We start from the raw sequence: 25,918 nt of genomic DNA, 5'->3' as shown, positions 1-25,918 counted from the left end.
GGCTCTGTTGGCCTTTGATTCCTGAATCCCACCGGCCCGCAGACGCCCTAGGATGTTGTGAGAGCAGATATTCCGAAGGCAGGCTGAGATGTCAGGATGAATGGCTCCATAGAGGCCACAACCCAGCTCTCTAGCTTATCCTCCGAGGCCTTCGGAGATGTCACTCCATCTGGGATGCTGTGAGCAGCAGTCACGTGGATGCGGACGCGAAACTGCTTTGTCTCTGTCATCCCAAACCCCTGAACCCACTGCTTCTTTGCCAGCCTTTAGCGGGAAGGGAATTCGTTTAGTGAGCCTCGGGCGGTAGGGCTGAGGGGAGAAGGAAAGAGGAAGGAGGGGGGCGCCTGGGTGACTCAGTCGGTTAAGCGTCCGACTTGAGTCCACGAGTTCGAGCCCCACATTGGGCTCTGTGCTGACAGCGTGGAGCCTGGAGCCCGCTTCGGATTCTGTGTCTCCCTCTCTCTCTGCCCCTGCCCCAATCACAGTATGTCTCTCTCTCTCTCTCTGTCTCAAAAATAAATAAACATTAAAAAATTAAAAAAAAAAAAAAAGGAAAGAGGAAGCAGGGAGACAGGAGCCAAAAGGAAAGGGAGGAGAGACCGGGACTGAGAGGAACCTTCTGGAATGGTATGCATCTACTCAGAAGTCAGGGAGTCTCACCGTTCTCCATTTCAGGCTCTAGGGATTACAGAGATTTTTCAAGAGCCAGATGTTTAAAAGTCCTAGCAGGGTTTTTGAAGTCAGTGCTGAAGGTTTCAGTTGAATTTACCCTGCATGTTTTCGGCTCACTGGAATCAACGGTTGGAGCCAGGAAGATCAGATTCCTTCCAGAAGCAATGGAAGCATTTCTCCAAGAACCGGCGTGCGGGGTCACCTGCAGTGTTTGTGTTCTCCCCGTTCCTGGGAGGGGGCATCTGTACCCTGCCACCCCTGCAAATCTGCTTTATTGCCCTGGCGTCCTAAGGATGTGCCTCATAGAAGTCCTCCTCATCCGGCAAGCCACGTAACGGAATGCACGCCCTCCTGGAACGTGCAAAAGGTGGACGCTCTTTCCAAAAGTCTGGCTGTGCACGAACGTATCTACCTTCAACCTGCAGAATTCCCAAAGCCTATTCCCCGAGACTTGTCTCGGGCGCCTGCTTTCTTACCCCGGGCCCACCGTGCAGTGCTAACGTTCTCTTCTACTGGTCTGTCATCGACGATGCCTGGCCCGTGGGCACGTGAGCGTTTTCAGGGCAATGCTATGGCCACCGATTTCACAGAACGGTAACATCGAAGTCAACCCAACGAGGCCCTCAGTTCGCTCGCTGTGGTTTCCGCAGTGCTGTGCCAGCTACTCTGGTAGACACTAGAAAAAGGGTAAGGGGTGCGTTTTGCCCTCTGGAGGCTTAAAACCGAAGTGAAGGATATAGGCTATCTGCGTGCGAAACACCTTGAGAGCACGAGGAGACGGTACGTCATCGCATGTTGAATGCCACTCGCATGATAACAGCAAATCCTGGCAGTTATGGACAGGCCCCATGTCAAGGGCATGACATTTATTATCTCAATTTCATCCCCATAAACAACCTAACGGGATAGGTTCTATTATCTCCTTTATTTGTTTATTTATTTATTTTAGCAGGGGAGCGTTAGGGGCAGAGAGGGGGCAGGGGGAGAGAGAATCCCAAATAGGCTGCGCGTTCAGCATGGAGCCTGACGCGGGGGCTCGATCTGCGACCCTGGGATCATGACCTGAACCCGCTATCCAGCCAGACGCTCAACCGGCTGAGCCACCCGGGCGTCCCAATATCTCCACGTCAGAGCCAAGGGAACTCGGATTTACAAGAAGTAAATAATTTGCGGCTGACGCAGTTGATCGGGGCGGGCAGAACCAAGATGGCAGCCCCAACTTTCAATTTTGAAAACACCTTCCAGGCCGCAGGCAAGTTGAAAGAATAGTCTAAGAAGACACGCGTAGGCTCACCTACAATCGTCAACTGTCAACACCTCCCTACACTTGCTTTATCATTCTGTCTCTCTCTCTCCACACACGCGCGCGCACACACACGTCCCTACCCATTTGTTTTCCTGACTTACTTGGGCACAAACTGACCCATCATTGCGCTTCGCCTCTGAGAACTTCAGCATGGACCTCCTGAGAACATTTTCTACGAAATCCCAATACGGCTATCACACATCAGAAACCTAGGCAGGATTTGAACCCAGTTCTGGCTCCAGAGCCCTGACCGCAAACGGAGCGATAGTTCAGGAGAAGGAGCCATCAGTGCGGTCTGGGAATTCCAGGATGGATTTTCTGCGGACCCTCCACTCCTGGTGATTCATAGCAAAGCATGTCTAGTCAAAGAACAAAATTCCGGGGTTTTCGGGGCGTGGTCTATTTGGTTGGCGGGCGGGGGGGGGGGGGAATGCCACAGATTTGCCTTCCTACCTAGCTTCTTCTCTGGCCAGCATCAAACCTGGTCTTTCCTACAAATAATAGTAACAATGATAAAAATAATAAAATCGGTCTTTCCTAACCCTCCACGGATATTCCAACCCGGGTAGGTAGAAGTTGGTTAAACCATAATCGCAGAAAACCCACTAAGGGGGTAAGCCACCTATGAATCATGGAGCACTGACCATACATGCTTAGCTAGAAAGGCATTCTTCCAGAAATCTTAGCCACAGGTGAGGATTCAGCATGCTCCGCGTAAATCTAGTCCTTGGGCAGCTGTGCTTCCCTTTCCTCACCAAGTTAGGCAGAGAGGGGCCCATGCACCACCCTGCTCCGGAGACCCCAGTCCCCTCACCGGGTGAAATTCCAGAAGCAGGGTGTGGCCTCTTGCAGACTGAAGAAGAAACAAGGCCCTCGGCTACAGACTGGCTAAGACCCCCTGAGGGGCCGGGACCTGGTTTTCTTCTTTCTCCAGATTCAGAAAGGCTGCCAGATTACGCCCAGTCCCGCAGGGTTTAATGATCCCCCCCCCCCCCCCCCCCCCACTGAATGCGCACACAGGAGAAGCCTTGACCTTTCAAAACCTCCATTTCTCTCAATTTAAAAAAGCCAAAAGCCTGCATCTGCATTGGCTTTGCCTTTCACACTCTCACCGGGTGCTTTGAAAGCCAAAATATTGCAAACTGTGGCCTCTCTGCATGTCCGATGCCAGGGCGGGGACACCTGTTTCTTGAAGCCGGGGTGGGAAGGATGCCCTACAGGGCAGCAAGCATTAGGTGGCATTCGCACTCTGGCTCTCATTCTTTTGGTCTGATCAGCAGTATCTCCGAATCCAGGCAATGTAAATAAACCGTGTTAGCACACGTACACAATCTTTGCTGCGGACTTCTATCTGAAGGACATGGAGATTTCACAATTTTAAGGACATTCATGCTTTTTTCTTTCCTTCCTTCCTCCCTCCCTTCCTTCCTTCCCTACCTTCTTTTTTTCCTTCCCTTCCCTCCTTCCCTCCCTTCCTTTTTTCTTTCTCTCTCTCTCTCTTTCCTTTCTTCTCTCCTTCTCTCTTTCCTCCCTTCTTCCTCCCTCTCTTTCTTCTTTCTTTCTTCCTTCTTTCCTCTCTTTTTCCTCCCTCCCTCCTTCCCTCCCTCCCTTCTTCCTCACTCTTTTCTTTCTTTCTTTCTTTCTTTCTTTCTTTCTTCTCTCCTCTCTCTTTCCTCTCTCTCTCCTTCCTTCCTTCCTTCCTTCCTTCCTTCCCTCCTTCCTCCTTGCTTAGGGTGCATAAATCATTTTCCTTAAGATTGAGCAAGAACAGCTTGGACGGGTCAAAAATAGTGTTCAGACTGAGGTGGAAATGTATGCAGCCTTGCCTGCCTCTCTCTTCTCCCCTCTGTCCCTCCTGCCCCCCTTCTCCCTCCCCCGCCCCGAAGCCTGCAGAATCAAAAATGCCAGAAAGTGCTTATTTACATGGCCTTCCCAAAGCTGTTGCGTGTCCCCCTCTGCCTGGGTAAAGGCCTCTGCTAAGTCCTTAGGGCTCCTCGCCCTCGTTAGCCCTGCAGGGACACAGACGGCCTAAGAGCACCTGGCAGTTTGCACCGAGGATGCTGTGGTCGCGGGAAGTCGGAGGCAGAGGAAAAAGGGGAGTTAACAGTTCCCAGCCCTGTAAGGAACAAGCCCAGCCCTTCTGGGACCTCGTTCAGAAGGCAGCGAGAGAGGCCTCGGAGCAGAAACTTTATCTGGGTTAGTGCATCAGCCCGCGGGCATCAGAGCTGCCCCACCTGCCTTCCCCCGATGCGCGCAGCGCCGGCCCCTGAGCGGGCCCTGCGGCTCCGAGGCGCCGTGGCTGGGTTCTACGGCCGCCCGAAGACTCCAGAGTAAGTGGCGGGCGCAGTCGGGGCTCCGACTAGGCTCCCCGGAGCCGGAGCCGAGGGTGGCAGAGCCCTCGGCCTCCGCCGCGGGGACCGCTCGCCGCCCACAGGCCCAGCGCGGAGCGAGTCCGGGCCGGGGCCGGGGCTCGAACCCCCGGCCTCGCGCCCGCCGCCTGGGGGCAGCACGCGCGGGGAGCCTGGCGCAGGTGGGCGTGGGCCCGCAGACTCCGTCCTCCCCCAACCCCCTCCCCCCCGCCCCGCCCCGCTCCGGCTGCCGCTCGCGCACCTGCCTCGCCTGAGTCCCAGGGAGCCCGGGACCGGCCAGAACGCGGGACGGTTTCTCCGGGGCTGTGGCGGTTGTGGATTCACTTCCTCGCCAAGGTGAGGAGGGGACGCTCCGAAGGGAAGATGTCGCCCAGCGGTAGGGATGCACGCGGCAATACCCTGATTCCCGGAGTCCCCTTCCCTGCGCGGGGGTGATGCCCAACCTCTCGGGGCGAGGGTCCTTTGTGGCACTCGTGCAGCCTCGCCGGCGCCAGCGCCAGCGTGTGTGACAAATGGCTCGAGGGTCTTGAGAAGGGACAGCTGCACGAGGACGATGTTTATAAACCAGGCGGGTTAGGGAGAGAGACGGGGGCAAAGCTACAGGTTGCAGCTTGCACGTGTCCAAGCGTAGCCCAAGTCGTCTTGAAATAAAGCACCCCACCGATCTGGGTTTTACAAGGTTAGTTTCCTTGACTAGTAGCGCCGTTAGAATAACCTTCGCAGCAATCATTCAGTTAAAAGAACGGGCTTCGGTTCCACGGAAGCATTTCCTTCTGGCCCTAGTCAGCAGCCAGCGGGACTGAAAAGACAGATATTGGGGGCGGGGAGAAGCAGGGGCAAAACAGGAGACAGAAGGACAGAGATGGAGACATCAGCGAAAACGGATCCGGTCGTAGGGTTCGTTAGCGGGCACGCGAGGGTACACGATTCTTTTCCATTTTCATTCATGAAGCTGGAACCTGGAATCATGGCCAGAGATTCACCTCACTGGCTGCAGGTCTCCAACAGCTCCTCCAAGTGCAGGGGTGCACTTGGCCCCCGCCGTGCTCTCTCCTCTCGTGGAAAGGCATTTCTGTAGACCGGGACTGACAGCCCCTGACCTGCCCGCCCAAAGCACTGTTCCGTGTGATTCTTTGCGGCCCTCCATTTGGAGTGCTGAACGGAGGTGGTTCAGACACGGAGGTGTGCGTAGACTGACTGCCCCCTTTTGCTGCTGCTTCAAAACTGGTACCGGGCGCCCCCGGGTAGACGTCTACGCCTCTGTGTAATTCACCGGAGCCCCAGATGACAGAGAGGTCGGCGGGCATGGCCGGGCGCGCCTGGGAGGCCAGCGAGATAGAGCCATTGCCGTGGGAGGTGATCATGGCAATGTCATTGCTCCCAGGCGAGGGTCCAGCCCTTCTTCCCCGGGCGCTCATATTAGATTCTCCTGTTTGCGGCCGAACGACGGGCCTTCCTCAGGGCCCCTTCATCCTGATGTCTGCTTTCCGTGGAGGGGATCAGGGGGAGCCTGAGGTCGTTGGGGGTGGACAAGAGACACTCGTGGACCGATGGCTACTCCTGTAGCCACAGTTGAAGGCCTGAGCTCATCAGACGGCTGAAGAGATGGGAGAAGGTAAAAGAAGGCATTTAAGGAGGTTAAGGAGCCACAGCCTCTGTGAGTAAGTGGCTCGGAGTCCCTCGAAGGACCTAACAGGCACAGAGGCTCCGTAGACGTTCCAAAATGCTGTGTACCTGCTCCGGAGCAAGCTTTGTGCTCAACACTGGAAGAAAGTTTGCCTTTTTTTTTTTTTTTTTTTTTTTCTGGAGCCAGGCCACAAGCATGTGTTGAAGGCATGCTCTCGACTGAACCGGGACACCCTTGAGAAGCTTTTGCAAGAGGTGGGGTGGGAGGTATGAGCTCAGGAGGAGGGAATGTAAGGGAAGACCGGAGCAGATGGAGGAACCCCGGGCCAGAAATGGGAGAGCCGAGAGGAAGGAGGAAGGGACGGAAAGAGAGCGCGGGATTTGGATGAGTGGAGAGACCGCGTTAAATTTGCCCGAGTCGCCTTCGTGTTCCGAATATGTTGCGCGCTGGACGGTATTCGGCCTCCCAGCTGGTGGAGTTTTCCCAGGACTCCCTCCCTCCCTTCTTCCTCCCTTTCTTTCTTTCCTTGGCTGCCCCCTCTCCCCCACCGTAAGCTTCGCTTCTCTCCCACCTTCCGTCCCCCAACGGCCCCAACGAGGGGGCGTCCTAGAATCACAGCTTGGCCATATCGGGAGGGTTTGTAGCCTTTCGAGGGGCCCCGGTAGGCAGGCTTTGGAAGTTGAAACGCAGGGTGGAAACACAGGCTTGGCTCAGTTTCCTGTCCAGATCACGCCTGGGGTCGCGATTTGACCCGTAGGTGGGTACCTTTATTTTATGAGTCGGAGGTGTTCGAGGTGTTTGGCCACTAGTGGAGATGGCTGTGTTCGGAGCCCGATGTGGGTGGGACTTGAACTCACGAACCGTGAGACCACGACTGGAGCCGAAACCTAGAGTCGGACACTTAACCAGCTGAGCCCCCCACCCCCACTCCCGGCGCCCCTAAGTCCCGTTACTTTTATGCACATGGTATGACAGCCGGTGACAGCGGGAATTTATCAAGGGATCAGTGAAAATGCTTACTGGTAGAAGGGAGAAAATACTAGTAGTCTTGCCATAACTGCGTGCCCGTGAAGGAGGAGACGGAGGAAAAGCAAAAGAACTTGCCAGAAAAGATCCCGTAATGGTGGCACGGGTGAAAATGCCTTTATTTTAAGGGTGAAGAAGTTGGACCCCAAAGATGTTAAGTGATTCCCCTAGACCAGCACACTGCCACCCTGGGCTCCAGGGCCTGTCTCCCGGTCAGACCGACAGGCGATGATGGATTATTCCCGACAGCGCGCGTGTCCATGGGACTTCAGTGCTTTTGCGTCACTCTGGTGCTTGGTGGTCATCTCGGGGAGCGTGCCGGGTCGGTGGGCCCCTCCCATCGTACTAGTGGGCTTCTCCTCATCTAAGAACAGGAGCCGGCAAGGTGAGGCTTAGCGCCTCGGCGGGAGGGCACCTGACCGACCAGGGCCCCTGGCACCCAGTGCTAGAAGAGGCCTGACCCCGCAGATCCTTCCAGTAGCTGAGTCTCCCACTGTCTCCCCGTTCCACCTGCCTCCTGTGCTCCTGAACGCAGAGCCTGGCCCTGCATGAGCTTCCGGCTGGGGAGGCCAAACGTGAGCCGGCAGAAAGCACCAGAAATGTGTATCCACAGCCCCCCCAGCTTAGACCCGACTTCCACTCCTCGCTGGAATTGTGTAATGTGGTCATTAGAGACCCCGGGGGCACTCTGCTTCCTTCCCTTCTTTCAGGTTTTTGTTTGTTTGTTTGTTTGTTTTCCTTCTAGTTTTAGAAGAAAGGCTGATAACTCCAGTTCTCTGGCAAGGGGCCCGGACTGGCTGTTGCATTTTGCTAACCTGCATTCACCTTGTGGCATCTGTCTGACACACTTTCCATTCGTGAGAGCCATAGGGGAGCCCTCAAGGCCCTGTCCCAGCCCCCGCTCCCCCAACCCCCCCCCCCCCCGCTTCAGCCGGGAAAGTTCTTTTTGTTCTTTTAAGTTTATTTATTTTGACAGAGAGAGAGAGAGAGAGAGAGGGAAAGAGAAAAATCCCAAGCAGGTTCCACACTGTCAGCCCCGAGCCAGACTTGGGGCTCGAACTCACAAACCAGGAGATCATGACCTGAGCTGAAATCAGAGTTGACACTTAACCGACTGAACCATCCAGGCACCCCGGAATTCATTATTTTATTTATTTATTTATTTATTTACTCATTCATTTATATATTTTTAAAACTTATTTATTTATATAGAGAGAGAGCGAGCACAGGGGAGGGAGAGAGAGAGAGAGAGAGAGGGAGAGAGAGAAAATCCCAAGCAGGCCCACATTGTCAGCACGGAGCCCGACGCGGGGTTCAAACTCACCAACTGTGAGATCATGACCTGAGCCGGAGTCGGACGCTTAACCGACCGAGCCACCCAGGGGCCGCTAAAATGTTTAACTCTGTAAAAAGTCATTAGGAGGAAATGGTTTTAAAAGCTTCTTTTTTTTTTGTTTGTTTTAATTTTATTTATTTATTTTTTTTTTAATTTTTTTTTTTCAACGTTTATTTATTTTTGGGACAGAGAGAGACAGAGCATGAACGGGGGAGGGGCAGAGAGAGAGGGAGACACAGAATCGGAAACAGGCTCCAGTCTCTGAGCCATCAGCCCAGAGCCTGACGCGGGGCTCGAACTCCCGGACCGCGAGATCGTGACCTGGCTGAAGTCGGACGCTTAACCGACTGCGCCACCCAGGCGCCCCTGTTTGTTTTAATTTTAAAAAAGCTTTTGGAGATTTCTCAGAAGATGTAGTTGGCAGGTTTAATTTGGTCTTTAGCAGCATTCCGAGGGTTCCATTTGCTGCAGGGAGGTTTCGCTTCCTTGGGAATATATTCGAAATGTGGAAAAGTGTATTATTTCATCAGTAGCCAATTTCAGCATTTTCTATGAGAATGCTTAATCCTTTGCAAGCCTTTCTGTTGGGCCCACTTGGGCGTTTGGGGGATTCTTTCACTAATTTCTCAAATGGCACAATTTTTGGTTGTTTGTTGTTTCCGGAAATCAGTAGCCAAAATGTAATATGCAACTGCTTCTGTCATTTCCTAATTGATTTTTTTGCTCTAACGTTCTTCTAGGTTTATAAACCAATCCATTTTTTTTTTTTTTAGAGCGAGAAAGCACGAGCGAGGGAGAGGGGGCAGAGAGAGAGAGGCAGAGAGAATCCCTGGGATCATGACCTGAACGGAAATCAAGAGTCGGACGCTCAACTGACTGAATCCCAGACCAATCTGTTTTTTAAATCTTTCCTTTCCAAATTCATAGTTATGGTCGGCGGCTAGGAAGTTTGAGGAGCTGATCGTACAGAACATTATAGTAACCCCCGGTTGGCATCTCCACTCGGGTTCTGCTTTAAATGGCTTTACTCTTTTCATGAAATCTCCAATAGCTATGAAAACCACCCACTCAATGCAAATTGCTGTAAGTCACGGTTCAGTAGGAGAAGCGAGGTTCGGTGAAGTAGCTTGTTTTCAGAAGGCCAAGTTAAGGTCCGAAAGAGTTGCCGTTCGTTCGTATACCTTACTAACCTTAACCCACAGGCTCCCAGCAGGGACACGGGGAGTGATTTTGCCCCCCTCCCCACCAGGGACCTTTGGCCCCGTCCGGAGACACCTTCAGTTGTCACGAGGGGGAAGGCGAGCTACTGACATCTAGTGGGTAGAGGCTAGGGATGCCTCTGAACATCCTGCCGTGCTTAGGAAGAGGTCCCCCCCCGCCCCCCCCACAACAAAGAATTTTCCAGCCCCCAGTGTCAGTCGTGTCAACCTTGAGAAGCCCCGCTTTAAAATAATAACACGTGACCAAAGTTGTGGTCTGAAGAGGAACACCCTAAGTGTTTATTTAGACCAGCAACGTCCAATAGAAGTTTCTGTGGTGTTCTCTGTCTGTTCTGTCCGGTAATGGGAAGCACTAGCCACCTGTGGCTACTGAGCATTTGCAGTGTGACTGAGGAACTGAGTTTTGATTTTATTTCATTTATTTTTTAAAATGTTTATTTATTGATTTTTGAGACAGAGAGAGAGAGAGAGGACAAGTGTAGGAGGGGCAGAGAGATTGGGAGACACAGAATGTGAAGCGGGCTCCAGGCTCCGAGCTGTCAGCACAGAGCCCGACACGGGGCTCGACCCCACTGACCGTGAGGTCAGGACCTGGGCCGAAGTTGGACACTTCACCGACTGAGCCACCCAGGCGCCCCGTGGACTTGAAGTTAAATAGCCCCATGGGCTGTGTGGCTTCCATATTAGACTCAACTTCAACGGACTACCACTTTCTAGCTTTATGGTCTTGAGTCATCGAAGCCTGCCGAGCCTCAGTTTCCTCATCTATAAAATAGGGGTAATAATGGGACCCTCACGGCATTACCACAAGCGTGCCTCTTTGGGCCTTGGTTTTCTCATCTGCCAAATGGGAATAATAAAAATGATCATCACAATAATGCTACTTCCCTAACGGTCTATGTCAGAGAATTGCTGGGAGGGTCAAATGGCTATGAAGTGGGTTTTGTTTTTTTAAGTTTATTTATTTATTTTGAGAGAGAGAGAACAGGGGAGGGGCAGAGAGAGAGAGGGAGAGGGAGAGATAGCATCTCAAGCAGGCTCTGTGCTGACAGTGCAGAGCCAACGTGGGGCTCGAACTCATGAACTGTGAAATCATGACCTGAGCTGCAACCAACCAGGAGTCGGATGCTTAACCAACTGAGCCACCCAGGCGCCCGGAAGTGGTCTGAATAGCACAAAGCCCTCTGTAAGTGTCAGATTTATGGTATGAGTCTGCACACAAGAGTGCTCTGTTTTTAGACGGCACAAAATTCCTGCCTCGGTAGAGTCGCCTTAATATTGCAGATGACGTGGGGAGGTTGTGTCGGAGAGCAGACGGAAACCGGGAGCTCTTCACGACGACGGGTCCTCCTCCCTCTGTCACCCAGCCAAGCGTGTGGCAGGAGAGTCCAGGAGCCACTCTAAGTGCGCACAGAAGCTTGGCATTTGGAGTTGGGGGGAGAGACACAAAATCCAAAGCAGGCTCCAGGCTCCGAGCTGTCAGCACAGAGCCCAATGCAGGGCTTGAACTCAAGAGCTACAAGATCATGACCTGAACTGAAGTCAGATACTTAACCGACTGAGCCACCCAGGTGTCCCTGTGTAGTCCTTTCTTGAGAGAAGGAAAGAGGGAAAGGATTCTCTGTGCTGGGCCACTGTCATGTCCGGAAGAGCAGGCTGAACTGTTCAGGGACAGGTGAGGACAAAGGACAGAGCACCAGGCTCTGAGGTGGTCACAAGTATAGTGTTAATGAGGGACGTGAGCAGCCTCACCTGAGCCTGGGGGTTCCCTGAAAGAAGCCATCGTGCTCTGTGTGCTCAGAGAGAGGCTTTCTGGGGACAGTGGGTTTCCTAGGCATCTGGAATTTATTTCATTAAAAAAATTTTTTTAATGTTTCTTTCAGAGAGAGACAGAGTGTGAGCAGGGGAGGGGTAGAGAGAGAGGGAGACACAGAATCCGAAGCAGGCTGCAGGCTCTGAGTTGTCCGCACAGAGCTGGACGTGGTGCTCAAACCTACGAACTGTGAGATCATGACCTGAGCCAAAGTCCAGAGCGCCTGGGTGGCTCGGTGGGCATCTGGAATTCAAACTCAAGCCGTATCTGTGGCCGGTGGGCCCAGTGGCTAATAACGGGCAAAGGGCAGGGGTTGGATCCAGCTGGCTTTGTGCTCACGCAGCCCTGGGCCGTAGCCCTCGGTGCCAATGGTCACTTTACAAAGCGGGCCACCAGGGGGGTCCAGGAGAGTGTGGATAACTGCAGGAAGTCTTATCCCGTGCTTTCGGGACACTGACGAAGAACAGGGGCCATAGGTCATTAATACCTTGGGAGAGTAATCATGAGAATAGCTTACATGTACTGAGTGTTTACTATACGTTACGCTCATGCCCAGAGCCTTCCGTGAGTTAGTTCACCAAGTCCCCTGTGAGAGCAGGACCTTTCTCTTTTTTTTTTTCGCACCCTGTTCTGATCTCTTCTTAGCACATAGCAGGTGCTCAACAAACAGTTCTTAAACGGATGAGTCCTCACAGGTAGCCTATGATGAAGGCACTGCTCTTAGCCCCACTTGACAGAGAAGGAGGTTTAGATTTTGAGTAGCGAAGTGACTTGCCCAGGAGGCATAACACCTACTCCCCCCGTCTCCCAAATTCTGTTCGCAGACAGATTCATTACGTGGCTGAGGAAACCGAGGCATGAAGAAATGAGATGACTTGTTCTAGGCCACACAGCTTGTGAAGATCTCCGTTGTTTGAGGTTCTGTCCTTAAAACCCTCAGAGCCTTCTCGGGAGAGGAAGAGTTCCATCTACTGGGGCCCAGGCTAAATGGGAAAAAATTAACAAAGGGCTCCATACGGTTAAGGCAACTTACTTGACATTTTTTTTTTTTTTTTGAAAGGAGAAACAGAACATTTTACTCCTCAAATTTGAACATTCGGAGCTGTTTTCCTTGTCGCAAACACAACAAGATTATAACAATATCGTTCAGTTATCTGCCATAGCATACGAGGGAGGCGTTCAAAATAAAGAACAGAAACAAGAAAGGACAGAGAGAAGTGATACAGGCGTGGGAACACCTAGATAGGGGTAAGGAAAGAGCAACAAACGGTAGGCACTGTATTTCAGAAAAGATCGCCACCGAAGACTGATAAAGTCCTGTTGCGTTTTTGCATCGACCAGCTCCTTATCTCTTATTTTCTGTCCTGTGGGCCCCAGGGGCCAAGGCCCGGCCCGTATAAGCTGTGGGTCGTGTCACCTCCCCACCCTCCTTCAGATCGTGCTGCATCAAATCTGCCTTTGCCCTAAACCCAAATGTTCCGGGGGAAATGGACAGAGAAGTAAGTCGGAGGGAGACTCTCCTGACGTCCATGGGGGGGGGGGGTTGGGGAGAGGAAACGGTCCGGGGAGCACGCCTGCCTACCCACATGTTAAGCAGAGCCTAGTAGAGAAGGCGGGGAACGTCTGCTCCCGTGACTCTACGTCAAGCATACGGACGAGGCCTCTGTGTCAGTTCACTGTTCATTTGTGATACTTGGGGGAGGGGGGGTCTCCAGTCCCCAGTCCCCACTCCTCCTCTGTCACCTGTTGTTGAAGAAGATCATTTTACTGTGACAGGTGATGAGTGTTTGTTTCTCCTTATTTCGTGCAGAAATGGCCTGCGTTTGCTTATTCCAACTTGGAGGAAGCAGGGAGCTCTCTGATTTGAAAAGATTTTTTAAAAATATTTGTTTTGGGGGGAGGGGTGCGCCTGGGTGGCTCAGTCAGCTGAGCGTCTGACTCTGGGTTTCGGCTCAGGTCATGATCTCCTGGCTTCGTGGGTTCGAGCCCCGCGTCGGGCTCTGTGCTGCCAGGGCGGAGCCCACTTGGGATTCTCTCTCTGCCCCTCCCTCGCACTCGCGCTGTCTTTGTCTCTCTCAAAATAAATAAACTTAAAAAAAAAAATAAACGAATAAAAATATATTTTTTGAAAGGGAAGAAATAACGAGTGGGCAGGTTTAAGTCAAATCTCCTGCAACCCTGTGCTTTTTATTTTTGCTCTTTTTTTAAAATTGAAGTGTAATTAACATACAGTGCTATATTAGCTTCTGGTGTACAATGCAGTGACTCAACAATTCTATACGTTACTCAGTGCTCATCGTGCTAAGTGTGCCCTTAGTCCCCTTCATCTGTTTCCCTCCCCACCCCCTACCTGGCAACCACCGGTTTGTTGTCCGTCTTTAAGAGTCTGATTTTTGTTTGTCTTTTTTGTTTCTTCGTTTATTCTTTTGCTCTGTTCCTTAAATTCCACATATGAGTCACTTAGCATAATGCCCTCTACATCCATCCATGTTATGGCAAATGGCAAGATTTCAGTTTTTATGGCTGAGTAATATTCTAGCGTGTGTGTGTGTGTGTGTGTGTGTGTGTGTGTGTGTGTATCACGTCTTCTTTACCCATTCATCTCTCAGTCGACACTTGGATGGCTTCCCTATCTAGGCTATTGTAAATAATGCCGCCATAATTATAGGGGTGTGTATATCTTCTTGAATTAGTGTTTTCATTTTCTTTGGGTAAATACCCATTATTTACTGGGTAAATACCCAGTACTGAATCGTATGGTGATCTTATTTTTATGTTTTAAAGGAAACCCCATATTATTTTCCACGGCCTGTGCGTTTTTAAAATGGCAAGAAGAGCTGAGGTTTCTAAACAATCTGAAAGTAGGGGAGTTTTCTGAAAATACTCACAGGCTTCTGAAGGGTCTGCTCTGTAGGCTGGTCCCCTGTTGGCCAGCTCAGGCGGGGTTTAGAGTGGGCCTCGACAGAATCTGGCCTCTCTGGGGATGAACTGGGGATTTTGATCGATTGTCTATCTCAGTGAATCAGGAAATCCTAGAATGCCTGGGATAAAAGGAATCCTAGACTCCAAGTTTAATTGCATTCCTTAGCTCTTCGGTGAGGAAACAGGCCCAGGGGAGGGACTTGGCGGGCCAAGGCCTCACGGCTAATTAACAGCAAAGCTGGAATGTCAAATCTCCAAAAGTTGCTATGGGCCCCGCTGGGGGCTCACGTGTTAGAGATGTTTATTAGAAAAACAAAATACCTTCCTTTGTGATCACAGTTCTTTCGAGATATCATTCAAGTTGCTTTTTCTTCACTACCCTTGCCCTGCCATCCATTTCTGGGACATGGCTGCCCCAGTCGTGATTCACAACAGGGTTTCCTTAAAGCGGGGTGCCTGGGACCCTCTCCCTCAGACCCGCCTGGGAGCTTATAGAACAAGCAGATCTCTGGGCCCGCCACCAATGGGGAATCAGAATCCCTGGGGCTTTGTACCGGGGCACTGTGCTCTTTTTCACGGACTATCTCATTTATTCCTCGGATGCTTGCTGTGTGCTTCCAAGTGGAAATCACCCTCAAGTGGACAACAGAGCGGTGTCCGTCAGGGGTGGGGGGGTGGGGGGAGGGGGGCCGGCCGTCTCCCACCCCCATTTAAGCGCTGCTCCCGGGCACTAGAGCCAGGCTCCGGGGCGCCCCTTTTTCCAATCAGCTGCTGTCTAATGTCCCCAGTCCTAGAGCTTCCTTCCTGTGGCCCGTCAGGAGCGCTCCAGGAGCTTCTGGCTTCTTTTCCAGGCACTGGACCAAAGAGGTCTGAGAGTCAGGTATGAGAGCAGACTTGACCCCGAGGCAGAGGGGATGTAAGGGAGGCAGGTGCCGCCCGTGACTCACTGCTCCAAGCACATCGTTGTGGGCCAGAGTTTCCAGGCTCTTCCCGGTCGCCCGGGGTCCGTGGCTGTCATTTGCCCTTGCTGCCCCCACCCTAACTCACCCACGCTGACTTTCCAGTAAGTTCCTCAGGGCTTAAGCTGTGAACAAATTTTCTTCCCGGCAGAGGGCCCGTCTTAAGGTGGGTCTCCTCTATCAGGCCTCTCATGATTACCCCAGCCTTACGCGGATAGGTCCCTTGTAGTCCCTTCTGTCACTTTATTTAAGAAAAAAAAAATATTTTTTAATGTTTTATTCAGTTTTGAGACAGAGAGAGATAGAGCGTGAGCAGGGGGAGGGGCAGAGAGAGAGGGAGACACAGAATCCAAAGCAGGCTCCGAGCGGTCAGCACAGAGCCCGACACGGGGCTCAAACCCACAAACCGTGAGATTAGGATCTGAGCCGAAGTTGGGCGTTTAACCAACTGAGGCACCCAGGCGCCCCCCCCCCCCCCTTTTGCTGCTATAAATGGAGCCACCCACAAAAGCAGCCTTTAGAACTTCCCATGGCTGCACGAGTTCGATTCCCTGATTCTTTGGCCTGCCCTTTCTCCATCTTAGTTCTCTGGCTTGGCTTTGCCGGTCCCCGCTGGACTTGGCTTTGCAACGTGTTTCGGACATGCTTCTCCGGCCTCACCTTGGCCCCTGTACCACACATCCAAGCAACGCACATTCCGGCTTCCTGGTCCCGGACCGTCGGGGCTACAGACCCCTCCGCCGTGTAGTCACTACCCTAGAGTCTAGCCTTTGGGTCCTTGTCATAGGATGTCATAAGAGAACACGTGATAGGTTTTGGTTCACCGCCTCACGTGACACACGGGGGAACTGAGGCCCAGTGAGGAGGCATCGCTGTGCGGCAAGGCCACAAAGAGAAACCGTTGGAAGGGGAGAGGCAGGCCCCAGGCCTCCCGATTCCTAATCAAACCCCGTTCTCGCGTTCCTCACGTGTCCCGGTCCGTCGTCACCAGGGAGTGCATTTTGTGCAGTGCTCTTGGGCCCTCGGCCACTTCGGCTCAAATCCTGCCTTCCCCGCGTACTCGCGTGGGACCCTGGGCAGCTACTCAGCCCTTCAGTCTCCCTCCTCCGCAGAATAGGGAGGATCATTGCAGGTCTGCATAAGGTGGTAAGGAGAGGGGGGTCCTGGGAGAGACCGTTCTGACTTTGGTGACAATGGTGGGTATTTGTCACGGCTGGGGGAGAGGGAGAGATTCTGGGGTCGGGGAACCTTTGGGTAAGGCTTCCTGTGACTCCAAGGCGGCAGCTGCCTCCCGCTGCCTGGCTGCAGGGCTGTCTGTGGGGCTCAGGGCTAAGAAAATCTGACGCCTTAGGCTCTCAGGTATCACCTGGACCGAGAATGACCAGGGCTCTCGGATTCACGGATGCGTTTTCGTTTCAGGAGGCGTGCGCCTCTTGCGGACGGCGGCGTCCCCTGTTCTTCTCCCCTCTCCTCCCTCCACCCCTGTTAAGGCACAGGGCGCTCTGAGACCCCTGTCTCTTGGCCTTCAGAACAGGGAGGTGAAAGGCTAGTTACGGTACCTAGGAGGTGAAGCTGAGATGACCTCCCCCCCCCCCCCCCGCCCCCGCCCCGTGAGCTTAAAGGGCCTTGATGAAACCAAAAAGCTACAAGGTAACTTCATAGTGCGGCTTGTCGTGGGGGCACCTTCCTGTGGCCTGGTTTTCTTCCTCCTTTTCATCTCTCCTCGTTCCCCCTCCTCTCCTCCGTGCCTTTCGAATTCAAAGGCCAGGAAGCCTCTGTGTCGTAGGGCACAGAATCCCCACGGCCATGCAGACAGAACTCACGCCCGGCCCCAGCACCGCCACCCCCTTTTCGCCCTTTGCCTTTTTCCCCCTCTTTGGAGATTTTTTCTCTCTCTCTCACACACACACACCCCCAAGACAGATGGATCATTGAATGCTAGGAGCTGTAATCACAGAAACCACAACAAACACGTCATAAAATTAAAACCCACTCTGCTGGGGAAGGACTTGAGCAGCGAAATCCATCCCCGGGGGCCCTTGACTCGATTCTGGCTCTACCCTGAGTCCCCCAGGGTCCTCATGCTTCCTGCTTCCCTTGTGGGTGCCCTACTTAAGCCTGGCCACCCAAGGGCCCCATGCTGTAGACCCGTCCCCTGTAATACTGTGTGACGCCTCCACCATAAGTGTGTCCGGGGACCCCGTTTTGAGCAGGACTCTTCATTGTTAACATGGCCGATGAATCTTTGCAAAAGATGTTAGGGGCTGATAGGGACCTGGCTAGTTGTCCGATTTTCGGGTCCTAGCATAGGCCAGGACCTGAGATTCTTTGGGGGCAGGAGCCGATTTGGCCAAGTTACGAAGAGGAAGAGTACGGTGGCTGAGTCCTGGGCTCTGAAATCCTCCGGAACCGGATTTGAGTCCTAGCTCTTCTAGGACTCACTGCTTGTGCGACCTGGCACGGGTGACCTCGGGTGACCTCATTTCAGCGAGACTCCGTTTCCTCCTCTGGGAAACGGGGATGAAAGTAGCAATGCCCACCTCATAGGGCTTTGTGAGGATTCAGTCAACACTGCACGTGAGACCGGTTTTCACAGCGCTTGCCTGGCACCGGGTAAGGACTCGGCAGTTTCGTTCATTGTATTCACTGTAATGCTCACTGTAAGACCGGAGCCCTCCCTTAATCGTAGGATGGGTGGACTGACAGGACAGAAGGGGGCTCCGCATCAGCTAGGCTTTGAGGCCACTAGACAGATGGCAGAAAGAACGCTGTAGGCCAGGTTCTTTGCATTGGCAGCCCCCCGGAGGATCTAAAGTGTTGGGGGTGGTGTCAGGTGGCTCTTTCTGAGCCTCTACTGGTTTGCCCTGGGCGGGGGGGGGGGGGGGGGGGGGGGGGGGGGGGGGGGGGGGGGGTGAGGGGCGTGAGGAGCGATGGAGGGAAAGAAAAGGCAGAACTGGAGGCATGCTAAGTATCTTTTTTTTTTATTTTTTTAAACATTTATTTATTTTTGAGACAGAGAGAGACAGAGCATGAACAGGGGAGGGGCAGAGAGAGAGGGAGACACAGAATCGGAAACAGGCTCCAGGCTCTGAGCGGTCAGCCCAGAGCCCGACGCGGGGCTCGAACTCACGGACCGCGAGATCGTGACCTGAGCCGAAGTCGGACACCCAACCGACTGAGCCACCCAGGCACCCCCTTTTTGTTTATTCTTAAAAAATGGTTATTTATTTTTGAGAGAGAGTGTGCGCGGTGGAGGGGTGCAGAGAGAGAGAGAGAGAGAGAGAGGGAGACAGAATCCAAAGCGGGCTCTCTGCTGAGCAGCAGAGATCCCCACACGGGGCTCAGACCCACAAACCCTGACATCATGACTTGAATCAAAGTCGGACGCTCAAGCGACTGGGCCACCCAGGCGCCCCCTTAAAATAGAAGCACTGGAAGAGGAGAAGACACCAAGAAGGAAAAAGAAGGAAGAAGATGGGGAGGAGGAAGAGAAGAGGCTCTCTTCTAGTGGCGGGACGGATCTCCACAGAAATTTCCAGCAGTCTTCCCGCCAGGACACCTATTCTTTTGAGGCTGCCTCCAGTCTCCGGGACAGAGACATGCTCCTTGGCTGACGATCAGGGAGGGAAGAGGTATTCCTGAAATGGGCTTCCCTGTGGCGGGGAAGCGGAGAGCGGCGGGCTTTCATTTGTCCCTGGCCTCCTAGAGCGGGAGAAAGTCCCTGGTGACAATTTCTCTAGAGCAGGTGTCCGAGGTGGGAGTTCCCTAGGGCGTGATTAGGCATCTCCTTCATGGTTCCGGTGGTCAAATGCCCATAGGCGTGAGTGTGGAGCGTAGAGAGGTGACCCTGTATCCCTCGTACGTCTTCCTGCCGACACCCGTGGGCTTGCGGAAGTCCCTGAAGGTGTCCTATGACATCACGTGCCACCAAAGGCCACGCGGCAGTTTCCGCGTTGGGCACATATCCACCCAAGGACTCTCCGAGCCAGGATAAATGACCATCAAGATTGTTTCCCTCGGGGCGCCTGGGTGGCCCAGTCGGTCAAGCATTCGAATCTTGGTTTCCGCTCAGGTGATGATCTCACAGTACATGAGTTCAAGCCCCGCATCGGGCTCCGTGCTGACAGCGCGGAGCCTGCTTGGGATTCTCTGTCTCCCTTTCTCTCTCTGCCCCTCCCCTGCTCACGCTGTCCCTCTCTCAAAATAAATAAATAAACGTTAAAAAGTATATACTGTTTTCCTCTACCCAGGGTACCGTGAGGGCGCTCACATCTGCTCCTAGGAGCATGAGGAAGCTAAGCGGGCTGGGGGATGAGAGCAGAGGATCCCCTCAAGGACTGCTTACCGAGTTCTGTGTTTCATCTTAGGTCCTTACCCCGCGTCTGCCTTCTTCCCCAACCGGAGCTGAGGCCTGTGGCACTTGTCTTTGTTTTCTCTTGCCGTGTAACAAATGACAAGCATGTTCGTGTCTTACGCAATGCAAATATATTACCTCTCAGTCTGCGAGAGTCCAGAGCCCAGGCACGGTGTAGCTGCGTCCTCTGCTCAGGGGGTCGTCAGGCTGCAATCGGTGTATCAGCCATGGCTGGGGGCGCCTCTGAGGTTCAAGGGTTTCTTCCAGACTGACTGGTTGTTGGGAGAATTCGGGTTTTGGAACCCGTAGGGCTGAGGTCTCCACTTTCTGACTGGCTGTCAGCCAAGGGTTGGCCTCAGTTACTGGAGGCCACCTGCCCTTCCCTGCCACGGGGTCCTCAGCACGACATAGGTGTTTGTTCCTTCCAGGCCAAAAGGAGAGTGTCTGCCGTGGCTTCGAATCTCTCTGACTTCTCTGTCTGACCTTTGGACACGCTTTTCAGAAGAGCTTACCTGATTAGGCTAGGCCCACCCACACTCAAGGGGAGGCGATTTATGGGGATGCACACTAGGGGGGGAGCAGCAATCTTCGGGGCCGTATTAGAATTCTGCCCACCACGGGCTCTATGTAAAAAAAAAAAAAAAAAAAAAAAAAAAAAGCATTTCAGCCCTTCCAGATTATTTAAAAAAAAAAAAAAAGGCCAGCTGCTTTCCATTAGCATTCCCCACTCTGGGAAGGGGGACAAAGCTATCAGGCAAAATCTTCTGAATCTTTGAACCTGAACCGGGCTGTGGTTAAAAAATGTCAACAACCTTGGAAGACAGGCCTTATTCCCTTTTTGTCTTTCTTTTTTTTTTTTTTTTTTTTTTACCCCCTAGAGCCCTTGTTCAGCCCTCAAGTCAGACAGTCTGAGAAGCGAAAGTCAGCTCCGAGGCCTCAGCATCTAGGGTCGGCCGAGAGAGAGCGAGCAAGCATTTAAATGATGACCCATAACGAAACTCCATGTCTCTGCGGGGCCAGGCTTCCCAGTGACCATTATTTTTTTTTTCAATATATGAAATTTATTGTCAAATTGGTTTCCATACAACACCCAGTGCTCATCCCAAGAGGTGCCCTCCTCAATACCCATCACCCACCCTCCCCTCCCTCCCACGCCCCATCAACCCTCAGTTTGTTCTCAGTTTTTAAGAGTCTCTGATGCTTTGGCTCTCTCCCACTCTAACCTCTTTTTTTTTTTTTTTTTCCTTCCCAGTGACCATTATTACATGACTTTATGTTCCTTGGAAGTGGCTCTGGATAAAAACTTACATTATCTCCTCTTTCCTTACTCAGCTGGCCAGCTTTGACATGGGTTTCGCGCACAGGGGACTTTTACCGAAAGTGTGAATCGTCTTGTCCCCGTCTGTTTGAAAAGGGCGCCACTTTGGCACCGATTTCCCATTCGTCACCGCAGCCACCCCCCACTCCCTGCCCCTGGGTCCATCCAGAAGAACATGCAGTGGGCACCTTCGATGGCGCCTGGTGTCGCGCTAGGTGTCGGGGATCTCCAGATGAGCAAAATGCGGTCCCGGTCTTCAAGGTGATGTCAACTATGACAGAGGCGTGTGCAAAGGACCGAGAGCATGGGGCATGCCTGGGTGGCGACCTTTGAGGAACGCGTAGGATTTCAAGGCGCTGGGGATTAGGGCATTGGTATTCTAGGCCAAGCAGCCTGTGGAGAGCCCAGAGTGTGGGAGGACGTGGCGTGTTTGGGGAATGACTGGCGATTCTGGACGTGAGGGTGTGAGCGGGGGTGGACTTTTGGGACAATGGAAGGGGGCAGGGGACACCAGATGGCGGAGGGCCTTGAGCATCAAGAACTCGGCTTTCATGCTGAGGGCGGCAGGAAGTTGATGAACTCGTGGAAGCAGGGGAGGCTCGTGGTCAGAGTGTTATCTGAGAGCAAACATTGTGACTTTTTTTGAGATATCAGTGAAGTGACAGTTTTTGCTAAATGTCATAAATAAATAAAGGTATAGACCAGAGGCCACTCTCATATATATATATATATATATATATAAATGTTTATTTTATTTTGGGGGGGAGGGGCAGAGAGAGAGGGAGACACAGAATCGGAGGCAGGCTCCGGGCTCTGAGCTGTCAGCACAGAGCCCGACGCGGGGCTCGAACTCACGAACAGAGAGATCATGGCCTGAGCCGAAGTCGGACGCTTAACCGACTGAGCCACCCAGGCGCCCCCAAAAGGTCACTCTTGACGAGCCCTGGTCTAACTAAGGAACACATTCACTTCAGATTTATATTAGCCTTAATGGGACACGTGAAAGAAACACAAGGATGCTTCTCGGAGGAGATGTTCAGAAGGCCAAGCGCTGGTTAAGAAAGTCAGCCTGAAGGCAAAGGGAAAGAGGGTTGCTGGTGGTGGAGGCTATAAATAGAAGGAGGCAGCGTATCTGCTCCTGAAGCTTCCTCCCTGAGGATCCGGGCCCAGCCCAGCAGAGTGGGGCTCCACACCCAGGGTTCTGGAGCTGGGAGACGAGGAGCTTCCTCCCCCAGGACAAATGTTCCTCTGCCTCCTACAGATGCCTCTACTTGTAAGAAACTTCTGGCCGCAGGGGTGCCTGGGTGGCTCTGTCGGTTAAGCGCCCCACTTCGGCTCCGATCATGATCTCACGGTTTGTGAGTTCCAGCCCCGCATAGGCTCTCTGCTGTCGGCAAGGAGCCCGCTTCGGATCCTCTTTCCTCCCCTCTCTCTGCTCCCCACCCCCCCCCCCCGCATGCACTCTGTTTCTTTCAAAAATAAATAAACATTTAAAAAAAAAAGAAATTTCTGACCACAAAGACGGCCTTTGTATTCCTTCCCCTTCCTTTATTGAATGTAGGCATTCATTCAACAAACCTTTCTTGGGTGCCTGCTACGTCTACGTACCGTTCTAGGGGCCGGGAGACTCAGTGAGGAACAAAACTGACAACGCCCCTGACCTTAGGGAATTTAAGTTCCAGTAGAGAAGACAGACAAGAAACAAGTAATACAGAATATAATTTCAGGTGGCCCTGAGTGCTATAAAGATGTTAATAAAGGGTCATGTGACGGAGAGAGACAGGAGGCTCTAACTAAGAGGGTCACGGAGGTCTTCTCTGGGAGGTGATGGTTGAGCTAGCCTTAATGCTACAAAGGAGTCAACCATGCAGCTAGCGGGGGACAGAGCCCTCCAGGCAAAGGGCGCAGCAGGTGCAAAGATCCTGAGCCTGAAAGTGTGTTGTTGATTGTGTGTTGGAGTGCGTTGGAGATTAGTGAGCAGGCCAGTGAGGCCGCAGCAGAGGGACGGAGGAGGAGGGTAGCAGAATTGACAGTCAGGGGGCGCGGGGGTGGGGCCACATCTCATAGGGCCCAGGATAAGGAGCTGGGATTTTGCTCTGAGCGCGATGGCAAGCCACCGGGGTGGGGGGAGGTTGAGCAGGGGACTGACGTGACCGATGTGGCCACTGTGCAGACAACAAGAAGGCAAAAAGGGAAGGAGGGGGACCAGTGGGGTCATTGCGGTAATGCAGCAACACGCTAATGGCGGCTCAGCCGAGGCAAGAAATGGTTGGATTACAGAAATACGTAGAGGGAAGGACTCACAGGATTCCCTGTCGGGTTAGCTGTGGCATACGGCGGAAAGAGAGGAATCAGGAGCTCCTAGATTTCAGTCTGAGCATTCGGTTAGTGGCATTTTCTGAGCTTGGGAAAACTGGGGTGGGAGAGGAGTGAGTACGAATGAAAGCAAGAGTTCCATGCGCTGTTGGTTGGAGATGTTGGCCGGGCAGTTGGTTATAAGAATATGGAGTTCAGGGAAGACATCCAGTCGAGAGGGAGAAACTTTGGAGTCCAGTGTATAGAGGGTATTTCAACTCTGGACGAGATCACTTAGGGGATGGTAGCCAGTAGTCACATGGGACCCTTGAGCACTTGAAATTGGCCAGCTCGAATTGAGATGTGCTGTGCACGTCAAATGCAAACCACATTTCAGACTTCGCATGAAAAAAAAAAGACTGTAAAAGATCCCATTGACATTAGTTTTAGAATGATTACGCGCGGAGCTGCTGCTATTTGGTCTCTGTGGAGTTAAATAAAATATGATAATGTGTTGGTTCTATTGAGCTAAAACTTCAGTGTGGCTCCTAGAAATTTAAAAATTACAGACGTAGTGGGGGCACCTGGGTGGCTCAGTCAGTTGAGCATCCGACTTCGGCTCAGGTCATGATTTCACAGTACGTGAGTTGGAGCCCCACATCGGGCTGTGTGCTTCAGAGCCCGCTTCGGACCCTCTGTCCCCCTCTCTCTGCCTCTCCCCCGCTCGAGCTCTCCCCACAATAAATATTTTTAAAAATTCCATACATGGCTTGCAACTGTGGCTCATGCTAATGTTTCTATTTAATGGCACTGGTCTAGGAAATTATTGTAGGATGAATAGGGCCAAGGACAGAGCTTTAAGGTGCAACAGTGTTTCATATCTGGGGAGAGGAGAAAGATTCAGCAAAGGAGATTGACGACAGCCAATGAGGTCGGAGGAAAATTCAGGGAGTGTGATGTTCAGAAAGGCAAAGCGATAACATTATACAAAAAGGGGGAGTGTCCAGTGGTGCAGGGAAGTCAAGTAACTGATGGTTGCATTTAGCCAGAGCAGTTTTGGGTAGAGTGGTTTAGAAGTAGGTAGGTTGGGTTGGAAGCCTGAATAGAGAGAACCCAGGAGAACAAGAAGTGAAGACATAAGCCTAGTAAGTACAGATGAGGTGACTCTTTAACGTTTTGCTTTAAAGAGATGCAGAGAAGCGGGTGGTGATGGGAAGAGAATTTCTCTAAAAAAATGTGTGCTCCTGGCCCAAGGAATTCTCCTGTCTTCCCCTGGGATTTCTGAGGGGCTTCTGAATTTCTTCACTCCGTTGCTTCTCCCATATCTCCAGGTGGAACTGTGTGTGTGTGTGTGTGTGTGTGTGTGTGTGTGTGTGTGTGAATACACATCCAAGTACAAAATGACTGGATAGCAGACGATGATCTTTTGCTTTTTCACTCAATATTTTACTGTAGTGATCCTACTATGGCTGAATCCCTGAGGGAAGCTTCTGGAAGCCTGGAAGTTCTAGAGGACAGTGACGAGGGTAAGTAGCCCAGTAAAATGTTGCTAACTAGACCTAGCTTTCTTTACTGTGTTGAACCCCTAGGGGAAAAAAAATGAAGTCACAGGCAAACGAGTTCATATCAAATTTCTAATAATATTAGACCCAGTGCACTGACACCCCACCCCCCCAAAAAAGGAACCATCAGACATAAAATAAGACATTGAATCTAAAGACAGAACTAAATGGAACAGTTCACTGGGTGGTTTTTCAAGTTTCGTTGAGTGTTCTTTAGCAGTTGTATGATGTGGAAGACTTGGTCTGGAAGAATAGACTGGAGCTCTGTTGTGGCTTTCCAGGGGCATGATTTCAGTGATGATGGGGGGCGGGGGATGCTGAACTTGGTGCATGGATCCTTGAGAACAGAGCTTGGGTCTTCGTTTCTGTGTCACTAATGTTTAGTAGCGGGTCTCAGAGAGAGTAATTAGACACCCCAAATATTCGATCAATGAATGAATAAATAAATGAACGCTAGGCCTCTCCACCAAGGCAGCTGCAACAACCAAACCAACTGACCTCTTTGGATATGAGTTAGATGCCTACAAAAGAAGGTGGCAACGCAGTTCATCTTGATGATGAGTGGAGGTAAGGGAATGCCTTTTCTCTGTTCCCAAGATTTTGTTTTCAAACGACCAAACATTTGGGTATGTTTTTAGAACTGGTCATTGCTAACCAGAGAATGACATGGCTGTGTGGGGGTTGACGGAAAGAAAGGCTAGTTAGAAATGTTTTCTTTCTAACCAGCCATGCAAGAGAACAAAGTCAACCATTATGCGATGCATTTTTACAGCCCATTAAGTTCAACCCAGATGGGCTGCCTGTGTGCGTGGTGGATAAGGAAATCTACAAGCCGGAAGCAATGATTTCTTCCTTGGAGTTAATGGTGTTTTCCTCTCTGGGGGGCAAAACTGCTTTCCATGGGCTGTTTTCTGGCACGTGACAGGCCCTCATTGGATGAGGATGTTGAAAGCTGCTGACTGTTTGGGAATACATAGTCCTTGGACTTGGACAGGGAAATCGATGGCTTTGTTACAGGAGAAGTGCAGACAGCTGTCAGCCGGCAGCTCACTGACCACCACTGCTGTACCCTGTGGGGGCACGAGTTGCCCAGTGTAGAGGTGACCTACATAAACATTGCTGGATACAAATGTGGGTTT

The 25,918-nt window shown here is 52.1% G+C and overlaps 1 protein-coding gene across 2 annotated transcripts in view; it reads left to right on the top strand.

Annotated features, from left to right (window-relative positions):
* The first annotated feature begins 4,591 nt into the window (after positions 1–4,591).
* The window catches only part of KIAA1210 (KIAA1210 ortholog), a 56,281-nt gene continuing 34,954 nt past the window's right edge, over positions 4,592–25,918 (top strand). For both annotated transcript variants that reach the window (XM_043569908.1, XM_043569909.1), the window contains exons 1-2: positions 4,592–4,683; positions 24,673–24,743. In XM_043569908.1, the coding sequence (XP_043425843.1) occupies positions 24,683–24,743 (61 nt within the window). In that variant the 5' untranslated portion in view covers positions 4,592–4,683; positions 24,673–24,682. The remainder of the gene's footprint in view (positions 4,684–24,672; positions 24,744–25,918) is intronic.

The sequence above is a fragment of the Prionailurus bengalensis genome, chromosome X, assembly GCF_016509475.1.
Source record: "Prionailurus bengalensis isolate Pbe53 chromosome X, Fcat_Pben_1.1_paternal_pri, whole genome shotgun sequence".
Taxonomy (NCBI): domain Eukaryota; kingdom Metazoa; phylum Chordata; class Mammalia; order Carnivora; family Felidae; genus Prionailurus; species Prionailurus bengalensis.
This window is presented reverse-complemented; position numbering and strand designations above follow the sequence as displayed.